At 39.3% G+C, this 20,136-nt stretch overlaps 1 protein-coding gene across 1 annotated transcript in view; it reads right to left on the bottom strand.

The window, feature by feature from the left end:
- Positions 1-20,136, bottom strand: part of FBN1 (fibrillin 1) — a 154,825-nt gene that overhangs the window by 16,040 nt on the left and 118,649 nt on the right. Inside the window, exons 37-53 of the mRNA XM_074155888.1 lie at positions 19,349-19,513; positions 18,887-18,955; positions 18,648-18,773; positions 17,193-17,315; positions 16,441-16,599; positions 15,435-15,506; positions 13,052-13,177; positions 12,256-12,378; positions 9,091-9,216; positions 8,189-8,305; positions 7,655-7,783; positions 7,278-7,397; positions 6,715-6,840; positions 4,610-4,759; positions 2,228-2,293; positions 1,383-1,499; positions 893-1,012 (exon numbers count right to left, since the gene is read on the bottom strand). Coding sequence (XP_074011989.1) covers positions 893-1,012; positions 1,383-1,499; positions 2,228-2,293; positions 4,610-4,759; positions 6,715-6,840; positions 7,278-7,397; positions 7,655-7,783; positions 8,189-8,305; positions 9,091-9,216; positions 12,256-12,378; positions 13,052-13,177; positions 15,435-15,506; positions 16,441-16,599; positions 17,193-17,315; positions 18,648-18,773; positions 18,887-18,955; positions 19,349-19,513 — 2,034 coding nt within the window. The remainder of the gene's footprint in view (positions 1-892; positions 1,013-1,382; positions 1,500-2,227; positions 2,294-4,609; positions 4,760-6,714; positions 6,841-7,277; positions 7,398-7,654; positions 7,784-8,188; positions 8,306-9,090; positions 9,217-12,255; positions 12,379-13,051; positions 13,178-15,434; positions 15,507-16,440; positions 16,600-17,192; positions 17,316-18,647; positions 18,774-18,886; positions 18,956-19,348; positions 19,514-20,136) is intronic.

Here is a 20,136-nt window from a genome sequence, read left to right as displayed (position 1 = left end):
AGATCTTTCCCCTGATACAGCCTCTCAGTTTCAGGACTTCCACAGCCAAAAGCCACAACCAAACTATCAGGCTTAACTTCCACTGATGGATTCCCACATAAATTTGTACAGTCTTTCTGAGTCAATTTATGCTTGTGGCCTCACTAATATTCTGCAGCAAAGAGTTCCACAACTTAAGTAAGTACTATGCATATAAAAATGTTTGCTTTGGTTTGTCTAACATGTTTGCTCTATTTTTGGTACCTTTATCACTTGTGGCTTTATAAATTTAAGTCATGTATCTCTTCAAACACATTTTCCACAAGGAAAAATTCTAGTCTAATTAATTTTCTGTGTATCCCTTCTGTAACTCTGATCTTCTTTACCCCTCCCTTCTTTGTGCATTTTCATATATTTATTTTTGAAATGAGAGACCAAAGCGTGAAAAATATTCAACATGGGGTACCATGGTAATTGTCTAGTACTGTATTTTCATTTTCTGTTTTGTTCCCTGTTTCTTCCAAGTAAGCCCAAGCAGCCCATTTTCTATTTTCATCATCCACAGTGATTCTCCTCACTCAAGGGTCGTCTAGGAGGTAAGCAAAAACCATATGCACAATAAACAGCATTTCTGAAGACTGTTCTGGAGAGACCCCAACATGTTCCTCTTCAAGCAGTCCCTTAGCAGATACTACCTGAAAGCCTGTTCACCCAACCTCCAGTTAGAAAAAGGTACCACAGTTCAAGGTGGATAAAGGAAGAACTTATTTTTCTGTTTCAGATCAAGATTCGTTGTTCCAAATGTCCATACTTCTCTTTTTAAGCTGCTTTACTCTCCTCAATTGTTTCAGAAATCAGGAAACTGTTTCAGCACACAACTACAATGACAGTCCTTAACACATGGGAGTCTCACCTTCACAGGTCATCATTGGTCCAGGCTCAAATCCCTCAACGCAGGTGCATTCAAAACCTCCCACCACATTCCTGCAAGTTCCATTTCCACACGGGTTTCCAACAGCACATTCATCAGTATCTGCAAGCAGTTAAATCAAGGCAAGAATATATGGTTTTACTCAACCAAAAAGCTAGAAAATCTATGTTGTTGATGTACAACAGAAAAAAACCCCAAAATACAAAATCCAAGAACTCACTTAAGTTATTGAATTAGAGTCACAGAGTTCTACCATAATTTGGAATCACTAGAGGTTATCTGGGCCAAACGCTCAGCCAGAGCAGGAGACCACCTTGGAGCAGATTGCTCAGGCCCTGCCCTGGCAGGTTTTAAGCACCAGCGGGGGTGGAGACTCCACAACATTGGAATAATATTACTCCATTAGTCTTTAATGCCATACTTAGCAATTCAGGAGATTCTTTAAAGTGGAAGATGAAACAGCTATACTTACCCACACATTGAGCTCCTTGTAGGATGTAACCATATGGACATTCACAGCGGAAAGACCCATCTGTGTTGATACACTGCCCAAATTTACAGTTATCTGGATCAAGGCACTCATCCACATCTTAACCAGAAACACAAACAACATGGTAAGTGCAATTGATTTCATGTGCTTTTAGACTTCTCTCAAAGAACAAGTGTTGTTCTGGCGAGAAATATTCCTGAGAGCACAAAAAATACTAATATTTGAATTTTGATATATTAGCATGATAGCACAGAATTTCTCTTGCAGGCCAGCTTTCAGAATGCAGAAAAGAAAGTGATTCTGAATGTTGGATAAAAAAAATATCTCCAACTGGGGCTACAAGGAAAGGAGTAGATAGGAAATGCTGTAGTCATCCAGTGCTCCTTAAATGAAAACTTTTGCCAATAAGGCTGAACTGCTGTTTGTCTTGGGAGAGAACAGAATGTACTGAAGGGATCTGGGAAACTGTGGTTTGCACTTGTGGAGGATTAAAATCATTTACTGTAAACAGGCTATATATATTGTGTAAGAAAAGACAGGTATGCTATGTGAACCATTCTCTAGATCTACGTAAGTTTCCTAGCAAGTCTGCTCAGCATAAATTAAAAAGCCAAATATGCTACCCTAAAAGAAGTTTAATTTCTGATACATGAGATATTCAAGCTTAAATTTAAAATTGGTATAAATAATTGGAAAAAAATTATGTATAGTTTATGGATTTTAGAAATAGTTGCAGAGATGTTATTCTCAATTGAAAGGGAGAATGGCTTATGCATAGAAAATGACATACTCATGCAACAATGGCATCATGCAGTTCAGGCACTTACCCAATCTTGCGTCACCAGGTCCAACAAGGATGCCAATTCCAAACGGACAAATCTGTCTGAATGCCTCTGTAAAAAAAACAACACAAAACCCCGAACAAAAATCAAACCACATGTTCAATTCGGTGCTAGTGATCAGCATTACCTCTGAGTTATTCTCCTCATGTCCAGATCCAGAAATACAGTATATATATTAAACTTATAATTTAATCTTACATTCATGTAAAAACTGCATGCTTGCCTTACATTTCATCTGTTCTCCAGTTTATGTAAAATTCCGTGAATAATGAGGATTATTTAACTTCCTTTAAGGAGCAAAATAATGTCATATTTCCATTTTAAAAGTATCAGTACTAATGACTGCATTCTTTTCTGTTGTAAATGAAAAATTTCCTACATTTTCTGAAGAAGACACAATTTAGTCACGTTAGTAGCTCCTTAACGCATGCCAATCTCTAGTACTAGAGTCAGTAATAATTATATTATAGGTAGGCTGAGAGTAAAATTTCTGCATTCAGCGTGGAGTGAAGTCACCATCCAGTTTAGAAACCCACAGAGTTTTCTTTGTGGTTTTTGAAGATTTAAAGGTGATGTAAGTCTTTTAAGAACAAGTCATTCTCTATTTTTTGTTGCAGAAAGCATGTACTTCCTTAGCTGCGCAAATCAGCTGGTATATTCTTGGCATTAGAATAAATAAGAAATCATAAATTTCCACTCTGGTGGGCCAAAATACAATGAGGATTATGGAACCATAAAGGCCCTTCAGTTTCAGAAACTATTCTAGTTTTGGGTGTGACACACACACAAAAAACACGTCTTGCAACTGAAACTAATCTTCCACTTCTCTCCTCTAAACTGTATCTTGAGCAGATGGATGGACACAGGACTGTAATACAAACCATCTCAGGATGCTGCTGAGCATATTCTCTACTAACCATGCTCAGAATGTCACAGAACCCTTGACAAGATTTCATTTTTTCTTTTGCAAATTCAGTAGGCTGCAAAGAGATTTTACAGCACAGCAGTACGATACAGTAACAGACATAACAAATGTTCGCTTAGTTAAAATACATTTAGCCGATCTTTGCTGAGGTTGAACAAAATAGAGTGAAACGTAGATGCACACTTGCACTGAAAGCAACCAAGTGCGTGGCACACTGATAGGCTCTGAGTGGGCAACTCAGCCCTGGGCAGCACAAAGCCTGTCTGTTCCTCAGGCCTTCAGAAGGAGACTCAGGTGGCACACGGGCTTGAGCTTACCAGCCTGCAATCAGATTGCAGACTATGGAGAAAATGCTTGAGATGACAACTGAGTGGTTTTTTTTCTAAAAAAGAAACAATTCCACCGTCCAAGACATGTCAAGACATAAATTTCCCAGACTCAAGATATCTCAAAGCTATTTCTTTTTTAAAACCTGAAAAAAATGGCCTTGATATCGTCCTTTGAGAACAGTTTGGACTGTGAAAACTATATATGCTGACACTTCAAAGAAATGCTACAACATATACCATACTTTTCCAAATGTTCCGAGGCAACGGAATGAAACACGCACAGGCAATAAGCCTAGGAGGAATATTGCAACTGGCACATCTGATTCTCTTTTCTTCCCTTGGCTTTTGTGAGGATTGTCTGCAAAACATCTAGACGACTTATTAAAGAAACAAACTGTATTAATGTATTGCTGAAACCAGTAATGCTGTTAACCACATTTGTCAGCATAGATTAAAGTCTGTTCAGCAAATTGCACCATGATGGTACAAAGGCCTGTTGACTTGCTTGATGCCTAGTTACTCAGTCTTACAAAGGATACTAACAAAGGAAAGTGTTTCATTAGCAACAGTCCAGTGAGGCTTCCCTTCATCAAGACCTGTGTTTTGTCATTCCCTGCTATTTTTGAAATTAATTCATATTGATAAGATTGCAAATTTAGATAACAAGGTGATTCAGATGTGAATCTAGTTGGACTGTTTTGCTGTGGGGTTTTTTGTTTTTTTTTAATTAGATTTCATGTCTATGGTGCCCCTTCTTATACTTATTTGCAATTAGATGAATTCCATTTGTGTCTTGAGGGTATTTCCACTCAGAGCCTATCAAGGATCTACTACTTTCCACTTTCAGTATGTGACACCTCCAGAGCAAAATACTCAGCACCTAATCACACTAACAAACTTACAAGCAAACTAGGAATCTGCTTGATACTGGACTATGCAAGGAATAAGGTTCTTGAGACTACAATGGCATCTACTTTACACAGAGCAATGACAATTATTAGCGTTAAACACCTCTGGAAAATTATTTTTCCTAATTCCTTCTTACAAGAATCACAAATTCTTTCAGTTCTGAGAGGTTATCATGACAGTAAGGTAACCTAGTCAATAACGCACCATCTGCTTCCTCCGGGCAGAGTTCACAGGGATCTCCCCATCCCTGTCCCTTCAAGGCACAGCAACACTCTTGTTTGGAGTGATTTCGGGACTTCGGCACAGAACATTTTCCATCTTCAAATTTGGTAAAGCAGTAACTTACTCTCAGATCTGCGTAGAGAAAAACTTGTGATGAGCAGCTAGGCTTACTTTGGCACGGTTTTCACTTAGAGGTGTTAACTGCAAAATTACAGGAGGCCCCCCCAACAAAACAACCACCTTCCATCCGAGTCTGTCAAGAAGGACCATTATTATCTCTGACTGGGGAAGCTCTGAAGAGGGAGGGGAACTGTCTACCGCAGTAAAGGAAAGCTATGGGACACTGTGTCCTACTTCAGTCATGGAAAAGGAAGGGTTTTTTCTCTTTTGTCCGACAGAGAAGGAAGGGCTGTACTCCCCTCTTATCCTCACTCCTCTTATTAGTAAGAATCACTCAAGTCAAGAGATTTTAATCAACTTGCAATGATAATACTGTGTAGTGTTAAAATGAGAGGCAATTTTCAATAGCGCTTTCCTTCCTCATTCTTCCCTGAGGCACACACAAACAAAGAAAACTGGCCCAGTGGCACTACATTTGAATCCCAGGATGCTGGAGCAGAGCTGAGATCAGAGACCACAAGCATCCAGCAGGCAGAGAGCTGGCAGCTCCCTCCATTGGCAGGGGGACTGCAACAGGGCGCGGAAGCAGCTGCTCATCCAGTTTTCCGGCTACAGCATCAATGCTGGGCAATGTCCAGATTTTACAAAAGTCCTAGGCAATGGGAAGTTTTAAACAAAACTTTGCTTGGCCTGAGATGACTGATTTTTTTTCAAGTTTCTTCAGGGGATGGGGAGAAGCACACTTGAAACTTCATACACATAGGCGTGCATTTTCCATCCATGAAACAGTGGTCTGTTTTCCTAAAGGAGAAGATTAGGCTGCATTCTTTTTTATAATTTTGTTTCTTGGAGTTTTTCATCATTTTTTTTCCTTACCTGAAGAGAACTATATCCTCAGACTGAAGAAACCTCATTTATGTAAGCTACAAAAGCCCAGCTAAAACAGCCATGCTGCTTTCTTGAAGTTGAATGAAGTAAGTGTGCCAAACTGCATGGTGGTTTGGAGACTTGGATGAACATGTACTGCAGGTTGGATTCATTTTTACCAAAACCACAGTTTCATTTAGCCCACTGTGAAGTGAAGAACTCACTATGGTGTCAACAAGCATCACTGTTCTGTGCCAAGCATAACTACAGAGGTAGTAAGAGGTCTTACTCATCAGTGAGTCTTAAGGTCTTACTCATCAGTGGTTCCCACTGTGCACACTGTGTATAGGACATTTAATGATGTATCTATTTAATAATTTCCTAAGTGTTTAAAATAACTTACTCCCTAATTTGTGCTTGTTCTTTATCCACAAAATAAACTAACCTGTGGCTTTTCACTACTAGATGTTTAGCTTTTAGCATCTGATCTCTGTTGTAGCGCCCACGTTTAGGCTCTGAACAGTTTATGAGGTAATCTAGAAGCTAAAAGATGCTTCAGACTTTTCTAAGTGGATAGGTACCTATTGTCCACACAATACTGTTTGAAAATTTTTTCCATCTATCATTTTTCCATCCACACATCTGTGGAGGGGAATAGCATATAACAAGCGAATTTGATAAGTGTTAAGAACAGCTTCATTCCTGGAAATGCTGCCTTTAGCAGTGCATTACAGTAGTCTCCTGCCTATGTTTCTGCTCCATCTCCATGTCAGACATGTCACAGTCTATTTAGAGTCCAGGTAGCCTCAACATTTCTTCCAGGGGTGCAAGAAAGGGCTGCAGGGCAACATAATTTCCTCACTTAACCTAGTGCATTTAACATTATCTTCGTCCCTTTTATTGCAATGTTCTTTTTAATGACAAACAGATGTTAGGGCCAGACAGAACCTGGCCCCAACTACAGGATTATCATGTTTTCCTTGTGAAAAACACTGTTTGAGTCCAGAGTCTCCTCATTATATTAGAAACAGGCAGCTAATAAGGCTTGTTATAAAGCAGCAAGCAAATTTTGAAATGCCAGAAAATAGGAATGAACTTACCTTGGCATCGCCTTCCTGTGGAAGACAACACAAAGCCTTCTGGACACAGACATTTGAAACTACCTGGAGTGTTGCTGCATGTGCCCAGGGCACAAATTTCTGGCTGTTCCACACACTCATCAATGTCTGTAAGAAAAGTAATTAAAGAGATGAGAAATAAAAATGTCTACACTACATAAAGTGTAATCTTACATTATCACTGATATCTAATAGATTTGAAAAACAAAAAGGTCGAACAAAAAGGAACAGACAGAAAGAGGGACAAGAAATCCAGGTGCAAAATTTAGGGCCAGTTTTCAAATCCTCTGGCTGTGGGCAAATCTCAGCAAAGTACCGTCAACCAAACAGCCTGGGATTTGTTTTCTTGGGATCAGATGAGGTAGCTCTCATTAAAAAAAAAAGTTGGTGAAACTTCTTCTGGGAAGTGACTTATTAGTGGCTACAGTTCAGAACTGTACACTGCCACAAAGGCTAAACATTACTCATGTTCAGATGCAGAGAAAAGTGGTAACAACTGTGAGTAGCTAGGAAACGGAACAGAAGAAGGATTGTTCTATACATACCTTCACATTTGTCATTCTGCAGGACATATCCAGGAGGACAGATACATCTGAACGACCCATCCAAGTTCTGACATGTGCCTGGTGAGCATTTTCCAGGCTCCAGTGCACACTCATTGACATCTGAAAGGAAAGAAAGACAATTCATTTGAGATAACAGCAATTATCTCAATAAATCTGTGGCTGAGGCTGCTTCAATTTTGATTCCATCAAACTGATGATGGAACTTTGCAGGAGAAGAACAGTCCTCTTCTCATTGTTTTCTTCTGCTAGGCACAATGGTGACAGTGTGACAGTGGTCTCTGACCTCTTCTGTTTTACTAAGAATATCTCCTCAAGGTTTGCCACAGTTTTTTTCTACCCTAAAAGAAAACACTCACCAACACAAGTCCTTCCATCCAGAGCCACCTCATAGCCATCATTGCAAAGACACTGGAAGGACCCAATCGTGTTCACGCACTGACCGTTCCTGCAGAGCATTCCATTTCCACTTGCACACTCATCCACATCTACGAAAAAGAACATTGAAAGATATATAACAAACATCTGCAACAAGCGAAATTGGGTAGGTGAATTTCTGTCTCCTCTATATCGCCATAGTAACTGATAATATATAAATAATCCCCTGTTTCAGAAGCAAGTGAGGGGAAAATACCAATATCGGTCTATGTTATGAAATTGCCAAAGCAAAAGTAAAAAAAGGAAAGGCAAATATCCCGTGCAAACATTTAAGTCGCTACAGAAAAGTGAGCGCGTAATCAAAGAGGCCTCTTCAGACTGAATAAATCAGTTTTTGTCTTTAATCACACAGAACATGTAAGGTGCGATCCTAAAATAGAAAAGATGGTACTAATGGTAGTTTCATTAGAAGTAGAAAATCTTACAAACACGTAACTGGTCTCAGCACTCCTTACCTATGCAGTCATTGTTGTGTGAGAGGATGAACCCCAAATTGCAGCGGCAGTTGAAAGAGCCAATGGTGTTTCTGCAGGTTCCATTGCCGCAGGCATCTCTCTCACACTCATTAATATCTACAAAAGAGAAAATCAAGCAGCAAAAATCTTAATCACTGGTGGGGAAAGGAAAGCCTGTAGCTTTTCCACAGGCAAAAGAAATAATCCACTGCCAATAGAGTAAACAGAAGGGAAAAAGATTGTATACCTCCCAAAAAGAAGATTTTACACAGGTTTATACAATTGATATTAACATCTACAAAAATAATCAATGGTCCAACAATAATTTTTCTTACTGTGATTCCTATCTCACCTTTCCCAAAGGAATTCTAAGCTATCTTTAATCATACATGTTCTGAAATCTCCTCATCTTTCTCAGACAACAGACACTGCACTAACAGCTGTGAACAGGTTAAACACATAATTTCCTTCTTTATGAAGATTACTCTGTTTCTGAAAAGGGCACTTTTCTGGCAAGAAGTCTACCCTTCACTTACTCTGTTAACAAGCAGGCTGTATACAATTGCTGCATTGCAATATTCATCTATTAAATTTCTTGCCTAAAGGAATAAACGAGACAAAATGCTTCAGAAAATTCTAAGAAGAATGGAACATTTTCCTGAAAAATGAAAGCATTAGCAGTTTATTAGACAGGATATATATTTTTAAAGGTTCACTCTACTGTAATGAGATGCTCTTCATTCATTATCAGCTTCCTAATTGCCAGCTATGGTGTTTTTGCACCTTTGCCTGGTGGTAAATGGCTCATAATCTCAGTTCATGTAATGCAACTCCTTATGAAGAGAGGATAGACTTAACTATCTTAATGGAAGCCTAAGTATGTCTTAATTTGATATACTTGCCTATACACATTGTTCTATCGTCGTTGGTCTTGAATCCATTGTGACAAATGCAGTAGAAACTTCCAACAGTGTCAATACACTGCCCGTGGCTGCAAATATTGGGAATTTCTTGACATTCATTCCGATCTGAAAACAAAGCAGCACAGTGAAAGTTAAGACCTCTAAACCACAGAGCTGGAAAGATGCATTGGCAGCAACCATGATAGCTGGAATCCAGTGCATGGCCCTAATTTAAAATAGCCTTTTTAATTTATTAATGACAAAAAGCGTTACTAAGTAAATCTCAGAAAGGGGGCTATTTGCTTGTAAATTACCTTTTGCAACATTTCTGGAGCTGAAAAAAAACTAGCGTAAAAATTATATTACCAAATACAAGTTCTTGCTGGGGGGAAAGCATATCGCCATGGCTTTGAAAAGTAGAATTAATGACATGAAATTGTATGGAGAGGTCTCCGAGTCCTCTACACTGACTATGCGGCAGTTACAAAAGCCACATATAAATCATAGTTCGTATCCTTCTCATGAAAGCAACTACTTGCTTTTAGCTCGTTTGATTATTGCACAAACTGCTTGATTAACTCACAGATCATACAGAACAGAAAGGGAGATGAATCCTACACTGGTCTCACTGAGCTCACAGAGAGATAAAATGCATTGTAGATTGATCTGCTCATTGTGCAGAGATAAAATGGGTACATGTATATGTATGTGTTGCAGCATCCACGCCTCGTGCAATTGTGATCCTGTAAACTGGATAAAGCTCAAACAGCAGGAAGAGTTACTGCTATATGGAGTCAGAAAACATTTTGCCAACAGCAGCAAACACCCAACTGCATAATTCTGCAGAGAGATGAGGAAAGCTATCCTGCCAGCATGAGATATGCTGCCTTAAAATAGGAGGGCATCTATTACACTACACGACAGCTGACTACTTCCTGCTACTCTTGTTATGGATGCTTTCAGTCAGAATCTAGGATTTTATCAATAGTAAGTGAAAGAAAATGTCAAAAAAAAACATGTTTGCTGTCCAGCACATTTTTTTCCCGTAACAAATCAGAAACATGAATCAAATGAGGTCTTTCTGTTGACTGCACCACCAGCAAGAGCTGGTTTGACTCAATATGCTTCCTGGTGTTTTGTCTGCTGCAGCTCCAAAATAGGAGAACTAAGGTGCTGTCATAAGCTTGTATTAGAACCAATTGTATTAGATTTTAGTGTTCAGTAATTTTCTTTTACATACAATCTAAGCAAAGCAGATGCAGTTTCTTGCGAAGCCATCCCCAGTTCATTGCAAAACTAAGAGTCAAGTTGTTCCTAATTGCAAAGAACTTCATGTACTAAATCTTGTTTTCCTGCCTCTGCTGCCTCTTCTCTACTCTCTGCTTAGCACATGGACAATCCCAGCAGCCCCCATTCCCAGGATTACTGTACATGAACTGGGGCCATTAGCAACTTTGGATGGGTGTTCACCGAGGATGAGTGCTATAATGATACTGCTGCTAATTAGAGTCTAAAGGAGGCAGCAAGGAAACCAATGCTGTGTAACACGCTGTCTTAAGAACTCCTAATCTTCTCAGCTCAAGAGAGCAGAGACAAAAGAAAAACTGTTACTCTCTTTGGTGCTCTGTGGGCAAACGCATAGCGAATTGAAGTCCCAGGGAAAAGTCACTTATTTTGGGTAAACAGAGAACATTGTAACTTTTTTAAAAAATTGCGAGGCAGAATTGTCTTAAGTGCCAAAAAATAAGTTTACATGACAAATATTTATTATATCACAACAGACAGCACCTGAGGAATGCTATTTTGATAGTAATCAATGTAGTGCTCATAGTACTAGTGGCTAGGATACATCAATTTTTATTCAATAGCATATAAACTACTGGGGTGTGATCATTTTCCATGCAGTAGCATGACTGATCCAATACTGCAAGGTGCTTAGCACTCTTCGCTCTCAGCAGAGCAGTTGGGAATTTCCTTCCTTTGCTCGATCAAGTACTTTATCAACCACTTCTATTTTAGCTCTAATTGTGTAACTTTATTTCCACTAAATATAAAATAAGAGCAAAATACAGGGAAGTATTAGTGTTTGAGCCAATTTGTGTTGGGTATTGTAACCCGTATCAGAACCTTCCCTGGCTCTTCCTGTACTACTGTAATGAACCCGTAACAACAACAATTACATTAGAAACATATTGAATATTTACATGTGCCACTGCATAGCTTAACAAAACAAAGTTTTAGTTCTCATAGTAGTGTTCTGGTTGCCCCTACACCCTTTTCTCTCAAGGGTCACATGAAACAATAAAAAACTACACTGCAGGGAAAAGTACACTTCCTAAAACTCAAGTACTCAGAAGCAAAAACCCAAGGAAAATGTTACCAGTTTCCTTTGTAATTATTATTTTATTCAGAAATGTATATAACATTTATAGCTGCTTGGCTCACAACAGTCTTTAAAATCTCTGCAATTCAAGTGATCAAGATAACATGAATGCCTCTCTGGATGGTGATATTAGAAGAAAGAGCAAATAGATTAGAGAACTGTAGTCCCACTCAGTTAGTATGTAAAAATAACGTTCAAGGGCTTGTTTAAATCCACAGAAAAGTTAGGAAGTTTAACAATAAGCTTTTTAAGTTAGTTATTGCATATGGCCTAGCAGATAAGTCCACCTTATCAGTAGAGACCCCAGCAACCAGTGATTTTTTTGTAGAAATACAAGTGGCAAATAAATTGCTAAAACACATCTAGAAATTACAGTAAGAATCAAAGAATTTATGCAGAAGAAGATCCCTGTCAGGACCGCAACTGAATTTTTAGTGTCAGAAAATAGTTAGTCAAAAGGTAGTGAATCAATTGGTCTTCCCTCCCTAGCCACAACATGGGCTAAAGAAACATGTTTGCGGCTAGCGGGATAAAGTGGAAGACAAAAACACCTACTCAGGTGATTGACTCTCATTTATGCCTCGGTGGGATGGGCCCACTAGTCTTCTGGGAATTACCAGAATGCTTATGCGATGCCCTAAAAAGCTTTAAGAGGAGAGTTCTTGGAGTCCAGATTATCTCCTGGTACACCATCTTTCTGAAGAGGAGATGTGCTTTTTTAGAATTCTTTTGAAATCTACTACTTTTTGTAGACCCCCATACAAACAAGCCAAAGTCCTCACCAGTGCATCGGCCAGTTGATGTGAACCTGTAGCCAGGTTTACAGTCACAACGGTAGCTACCAGCTGTGTTGACACATTCTGCATTTTGCTGACACACTGGTCCATTTTGGCATTCATCAATATCTGTCAATACAGAAAGGGAATTTGATTGTTATGGTAAGCTAAAAAGACATCAAAACCACCTGTTTTTTTTAGTGTGAAGATTATTACCTTACCCAAATATAGGAATTTCTTTCTAATTCTGAAAAAATAAATATATTGATGAAAGTAAAAATTTGGTCACATTTAGGCATCTCCCTGACACGATCCCAAACCGACATGCTCCATTTGTAAAATTCATTCCTATTTAACTCATACTGCTGTCTTCAATTTCTCCATTAAACTGACTAATACAATGCTAGGAAATGATTAAATTGGAAAAAAATTATCACGTGTTTATATTCTTTACAGAAATCTTTGTTCCATTAGAAAAAAAAATATCTTAGAATTAAAAAAAATTGTGCTCATGATCTGACTTAAGACAACTACCCTGTTCTTGGCTTTACTGTCAAATGTGAAAAACAATGTTTCTTCCCATGACTGCTGACTCATGCTCCTTCAAGGCACTAGATGTCTGACAGAAAATATGGTATTTTCTATGCAAAAGAATTCAAACTGTCTTAATTAACATAGACTTACTACACTGATACCAGTATTTTCCCCTCATTAAGGATGACTTGCAAGTACAACAGATCTGCCAGTGTCTGAATTACCAGCTGGTTAAATCTCATTTCTCTGAATGAGATCAGTACTCTACCTTCACAGATCAGTAGCTTGTCATTGTAGAAGAAACCCACAGGACACTCGCATCGGAAGCTGCCAACCATGTTTATACAGATCCCATTTTCACACACTCCAGGAATCTCTCTGCATTCATCAATATCTGCAAGAAGAATTTTTTTTAAATACTTGTAAACAGCACTTCATGAGATCTCCTGCTACCGAATACACCCTATTATGCATTTATCCTTAAGAGAATTATTAAATGTATAATGTGAGCATCAGAATTGTCCGAAATGCAATATACAGTGAGTCATTCCAAACTGTGGAAATGTAGGTATTTCCTATTTCCTCAGGTTCTGACTCTTCACTGTAGTTAAGATATAACCTGCCACATAGGAGTGCAGAGGGTAGCACACGTCCTTCCTCGTCTCCCGCCCACAGCCCCGATGAACCTCCTTCGTCTTCCTGAGTGTTAGTTACAGTGGATTTACTGGGAAGAGCCAAACAGAGAGAACTGTCTTTGGTTTAATACAGGAGTACCCGACAATGCAAACACTTGTCAGAACTAGTTTTGCACTATTTTACCCTTGTTAATCTGAAAAGACTTTCATGTTTTTATGTAACAGGTTGAAAGTGCCAATGCCAGGTAACATATGAAGTGCTGCCAACATGCTAGTAATTAGATTGATTAAGCCAAGCAACCAGAGCATGCCAATGCTCCGTATACACCAAGGTTAAGTAACGGATTTTGGCAGCAAAAAATCCCAGCTGCTATTACAATTATATGTCTAGCCTATTGTGTCCTTAAGTTACACATCTTTAATATTCTGACAACGTGAAAGACTTCAGAGACTCCTCAAAAGCCTCTCCCTTTAGTAAAAATTGCCACATGCACTGATGTACACAAGACAGAGAATATGGTGGGAAACTGTCAACTAACATGAGTTTCCATCAGATAATGTAAATTTTTAAATTTTGCTGCTGGATCACACCCTTCATTTCCTACATTACATTCTGTTATTCTAAGTCCTCTGATTATATAAAGGATGAGTAAAAGTAGAACTACTTCTGTCTCTGAAACAACCACCTGGAGTAAATATATAGAACTTTAATCCAAACAGAAGAGTAACGTCATGTAAGGACCGTAACCAAGTACTACAGGGTACACAGAGGACTGTTCCTGCAGAGTAGGTGCTGCCTTGTTCCCATGCCCTGTGCCTACAGATGTAAGGGACAGGAGAACTCCTGCGCAAAAGCAGCAGGTTGGGTGCTACAGCTTGGTGAGACCCACCAAGATCCCAAAGCAGCAGGGACAGCATGTGACTCGCACAGCGTAAAGCTGCGTGTGCATCAGTCTCACCACAGTGCTGGACGCACCGGGATGTACTGGTGACTGCTGTGGGGTGGCCCTTCTGTTTCAGTTGGCTGCTGAATGTACTTTGTTCTGTGACGTGGAAGGGCAGACAGCACAGACTGCAACATTCCTGGCACACACGTCAACTAATACAGATGCAGCTTTACCTATGCACTTTGGAGCAATCTAAGACCTCCCTGCTGATGCTGATGAATGGCCCAATTACCTCCAGTAGACTTGGCAACAATTTGGGCTAATGCTAATAGCTAGAAGGGGGAACTTTGCTTCTAAGAAATGACCTGGTAAATAATAAATACTGTACATTTCTGTATTTAACTTCATTAAAAATTACATTCCCCACTTTACTAGAAATATTTCCATCTAACCAGCTGAACGCTGCATCACAGCAGCAGCTTAATTCTAAAGCACCTGATTACTGCCTATATGCTGCCTCTGTTTCTTACAGGGCACATTATCTGCTTCTTACTTGCATTTTTGTGTTAATAAAAAAACCAAGGAGTCCCATTAGGGATTTACTCAACTCCTTGTCTTAGAATTCCTCATTCTCTCCCTCTTTTTGTTTTGCAATTTGTTACTCACGATTCAAATGTTACACACAATAACATATGTGAGAAATGTTCCAGCTGAGCAGAAAAAAGGATTTTTGTGTCAAACCAATACACAGGGGGACTGATGTGAAATGTCAGATTAAATCTCTGCTTTAGTTTGAAGGGAAGACTCCTAATTCCTCTCAGACCAAATGCTGGTTGGCCTTACTCCCAGACCTCTTGTTCTCGGTATTTGTGCCCTGCTCATGTAGGCCCGATTACAGTTTCTTTGGAGCTCTATGTTGCCTTGATCACGAGCAGCAATTATCATTGCTTCCAGCTAGGAGGAGCTAGGCTGAAAGTTTGCAGGCTCAGACTAAAACGGAGGGTTGAAATCCATTACACTGTTTAGCTGTTATTTCTCCCGTGAAAAAATAATTGGGAAAACAAACCTCCTCTCTTTCCCTGTGCAGAGGTAGCACGGAATTTAGTTCAAAATAGAAATTACAACTTACCAACTGGTAATCCTGTATAAATGTCAATGAAGAAGCCAGGCCTTTGACTTCCACAGAGTGTGGAGAATTCATCTGCAACCAGAAAACAAAGCAGCAATTACAGTATTTGGAATTAATCAACAGTCAAAAAACAGTCATTACATCCTTTGCCCAAGAAAATTCTTCTTCTACTCTTTCAGCACCTGCAGGGCACACAGAGGTATGCAGACCCTTCCACGAGGCTCACCATGTGGTGTGCTTAGTATGCACTTGCGTTCTCATGCAAAGGCCATTGAAATTATTAAATAAAAAGAGGTAGAGGGCTTGGAATCACATGCTGATTTTGCTTTGCATATGCTTATCTCTGTGCATTACAGTTTTTGCATACAAGTCCAGATATGACTTTTAAGAACCTGAATGGTAAGTTGGAAGTTATTCAAATAAGTGTCTAGAAAGTTTGTTCTTGAAGCAAACCACCTCCAACCAGAGCGGCATGTCCTGGGCTCAACTCTGCAGAGTCTCAGTGGAGGAGTCCTGTATGCCCGTACAATTTGTTCAGATACTCCTACATCTTACATTTAGCTGCTTGACAGAGATCATTCTCAGGGGACACCAAGGTACTTCTCTAAACCCATGGCTACCAGAAAGGCCCTTTGTGGCAATTAGCAGTCAAGGCACAGCACAGAAGACACCGCATTTGTTGGAGCAATGCCAATAAAACCTTGATCAGTGCCTCAGGACTGGATCAACAAGCATTTGCAAAGAGACAGATTAACCAATATAGAGCATGAAGTCTCCCAGACAGGGAAACTGTCACTGCCCAGCAGCACCAACACAAACTACTCCACATACGCCTTCATTGTGACCAGCATTGATCACCTCCAGGCCAAAAATGTAATTAATCTCTTGATTTTAGACACACAAGAGCAGACAAATACATAGCACATCTCTAACAATGTTAAACACACCAATAGTAATTATGATGCTACCAAGGCTTTCAAATAGCTTTGCAACGCAAAAAACATACCAGTGCTCGGGATAGGACACTGTTCACAAGGCCTATTCCATGCACGTCCAATGTTGTAGGAACAGCAGCACATTTTCTTGGTCATATTAAAGAGCAGCTCACCATCACAGGTTTGATTGTCAGCATAGTAATTTCTGTAACACAGACTTCTTCTCATATCTGTGAAAATGAAGAAAAACCCAGGCTAATGCATTAGCAACTCTTACAGAGATGATCTACCCGAACAGTTTAGGAGATACGGCCTTCAAATTTGTACGTTTTAGACACCTGTCAAGGAGATGCTGCAGCACTGTAGAATACTACAGATCAGCTTGTCCCTAGAAGCCTACTCTAAAGGTATGAAAAAGTGTTTGCAATACAAATATTCAAGAACAACCAACACGGCTGTAACACTGATGAGACTCAGCTAAGGATTCAATATTGGCCTTTTGCCCAACATTGAAAAACATGAGCTTGTTTATGGCTCCCCCTAAAAACTGCACACAGCTTGTGACTTCACTAAACTTGGAAGGGATGAACATAGAAAATATCAAATTAAAGGAGAAATTCTGCTGTGGTACTGAAAGATCTGTATTAAAAGTGATCTGCCTTGCTTTATTTTATAAAATTAATAAAAGAAGCTAGATCTTTCATTTAGTTAATTATTGTATAACTAAATTCAGAGAAATAGTTCTGATTTGTGTCAGGTAAAGCCCTGGCCCAAAGCACTAAAATGAAGCTTTTAAAAAATTCAAACAACAACCAACCCATACCCATGCAGTTGTTTCCTCCATTGACTTGCATGTAATCAGGAGGACAGATGCAGGTGTAGTTCCCAACAGTATTGTAACATGTGCCAGGTCCGCAAATGCCAGGTGTATCACATTCATTCACATCTAGAAAAGAACAAAAAGGCAGTGAGTGGCCATAGAAGCTTTCTCATTGTGCTTCCAAGAACGAAAATGTCTCAGTAACACCTGAGGAAGGAAGGTGCTGGTGGAGGAGGGCTGAAGAGGCTCTGAGCAAGGTCATGGTGGAGCGAAGCCCACGCAGAGAAGGAAGTGGTGGCACAGTTGGCCACGGAAAGCCTGGCTGTGGTGCAAAGATGGGAATTCTGTTATGTCTAGGCAGCTCAGAGAAAGCAATTTGGTTTTTTGCACCTGTTGCACATAAGTAGTATTTGAGGATCTCATCCAATCTAGCTTCCCAGATCTGGACATGAACCAAAGCTGTTCCCTGTGGAGTGCCCATCCCAATAAGTAATGACGCTAAAACAGACCAACTGGATGGTTCAGGTCTGTTTGACTGGGGAAAGTGAGCACAAGATGTCATGTTTACTTCAGCAACAGATTTTGATGATTTTAAACCTTTGTTTAAAAAAACCTCAAGCAACACTGCCCTCAAAAGACCTCAGTTCCCAGAAGTTCAAAAGTATTTCACTAGCCTTACCATTTTAAAGTATCTATGACAGGATATATTTTTCTAAGGAAAAATATAGAGGTAGATTTCCTCTTTAACATTTGTTGAGCTACATAAGCACAATATGGAGGAAATGTTTTGGTTCAGCGTTAATTTAGGACCTCAATCTTCTGCATTTCTGCAGTGTTTGTCATAGGCACTATATTAACATTATTAGGAGTCTGGAAGGCTGAACACAGCCTGGGCAATAGGAAATGTAAGGACTTGATGGATTGCTTCAAGTTTTATATCCAGTACACCCTGACAGTTGCATGTAATGTGATGAACATGTATTACTGACTGCTAGGGAAAGGAAAACGTTTTGCAGTACAACCAATATTTTCAATTGGGCATTGAGATGAGCAGGAGAGAAAATAAGCAGTGGAAAAAAGGTATGGATACACTGTAACCAACCTAGCAGACTCATGGGGCAAGTCTGCTCTTTATCTGACTGCTTATTCATTATCCATTACTAGAGAGCAATTTTTTTATAGTTGGCTAGTAAATTATGTTTTACTTAAAGAAAAAGTGTTGGATTTTCTTGTGGTGATCAGAATATGGTCATGTGAAACAAAAGTTTGCATATATTTCAACATAGTCAAGAAGGAATTTTCTCTCTTTCAATGCAAGACTTGTTCCAGTTTTCCCACCTTTACACTGCTTGGTCTGGTTATATTCCTTTTCAAGGATAGATTAATTCTTCTGCATATTGATCTGTCATCATTTTATAAGAATAAAAACAGAAGACTAGTTAAGTGAAGGCTACGTACCATCACACACCCGAGTCTCTTCATTCAAATAGTACCCTGATGGACACTGACACTGGAAGCTACCAAATGTATTAATACATTTTCCTCCTTGGCAAAGTCCAGGCAGTTCTTGACATTCATCAATATCTGTTGAAACAAAACCACAAACATTTCATTCATTTTTTTTTCCATGAAAAACAATGCTCACTGAAGAGTTTCATAGTTCTAGATGTGTAAATATTGGAAAGTGTAAACATTACCCTCTAATATAACTGTAATGGGGTTTGGTCGGAATCCTTCTCCTCCAGGGCAAAGAACCTTATATTCAGCTGAAAACAAAAATAGATTTACAAACTTAAAATAGCAGAAACATTTTCAGTGCAATTATTTTGGAAAATTAACCATATTATTACAGGTAATTTAAATGTAAAGTAACAAAGTAAGCAGATATAAATATTAGATTTTACTCTGTAACATCAACTGCTATTCCATTTCATAACATAGTTTTTTGTGTAACAGCAAACTTGCTCAGAAGTGATAATAATATTCTGACTAAAACTTTTTGAAAGACTAGTGAAGTTTTTGGTTAAGACCGGTGGAAACCCGTCCCCTGCATGTAAACAATAAACCGTTATACCAGTATTTGAGTTACCTGGCTAAAATAGAAAAAAATTCAATAAACACATTGTATTGCTGTGTTTAACCCAGGAAAGCTGACTTACTTGTGTTCACAAGTGGGCAATGTTCACAGGGAACTCCCCAAGCTTTGCCCAGGGAGCAGCAGCAGGAGGCCTTGGAAACACCTACTCCGATCTCATTGCTGCAGAAGGTGCCACCGTTATCCCCACGAGTTTTAATGTCCAGGTAACAGTTGCCAGATCGTGTATCTATTCATAATGCACATAATAACAAACATTTAATGAAAGACGAAAACACAACACATTATTTCAGGATGATGGATACCTTCAGATGGCTTTCATTTCTTGTAGGACAGCCAAGGAAAGTAACTTGTGTTGTCCAGGAAGGCACAGCTTTTCCTACTCAGATAAGATAGTGATGCCCCATCCCTTGGCTTTGTTGGACATCTCACAAAGCAGGGAATTTACTCAGTATGACCTAGGGCAGTTCAGCCAGGCCTTTTCTGATTTTGATTCACATTTTCACCCACATTTGTACATCCTTCCAGTTCCAGAAACTGCTTTCTCCTCTCCTTGAGATTAACAAGCACAAAAGCTTGTTTCAGTTCCAGAAACCCACTGCTTTTTCCTATCCTTGAGGTTAACAAGCACGAAAGCATCTACTAAATGTTAGGAATTTCAAATACATTTGAATTTGAGTAGCATCCGTATGCCCTCTCAAACAAACAAAAGCCAAAAACCAGCAGAGGATTACTAAGCAATTGGAGTCTAATGCAAAAGCATTTCCATCGGTCATGAAGCTGCACCTAGCCAAGCTGCACTCAATGCTCCAAGAGCATGGGTGGTTTTATGCCGCAGCTTCATTTGCCTGC

Source organism: Numenius arquata, chromosome 11 (assembly GCF_964106895.1).
Source record: "Numenius arquata chromosome 11, bNumArq3.hap1.1, whole genome shotgun sequence".
NCBI classification, from domain to species: domain Eukaryota; kingdom Metazoa; phylum Chordata; class Aves; order Charadriiformes; family Scolopacidae; genus Numenius; species Numenius arquata.
This window is presented reverse-complemented; position numbering and strand designations above follow the sequence as displayed.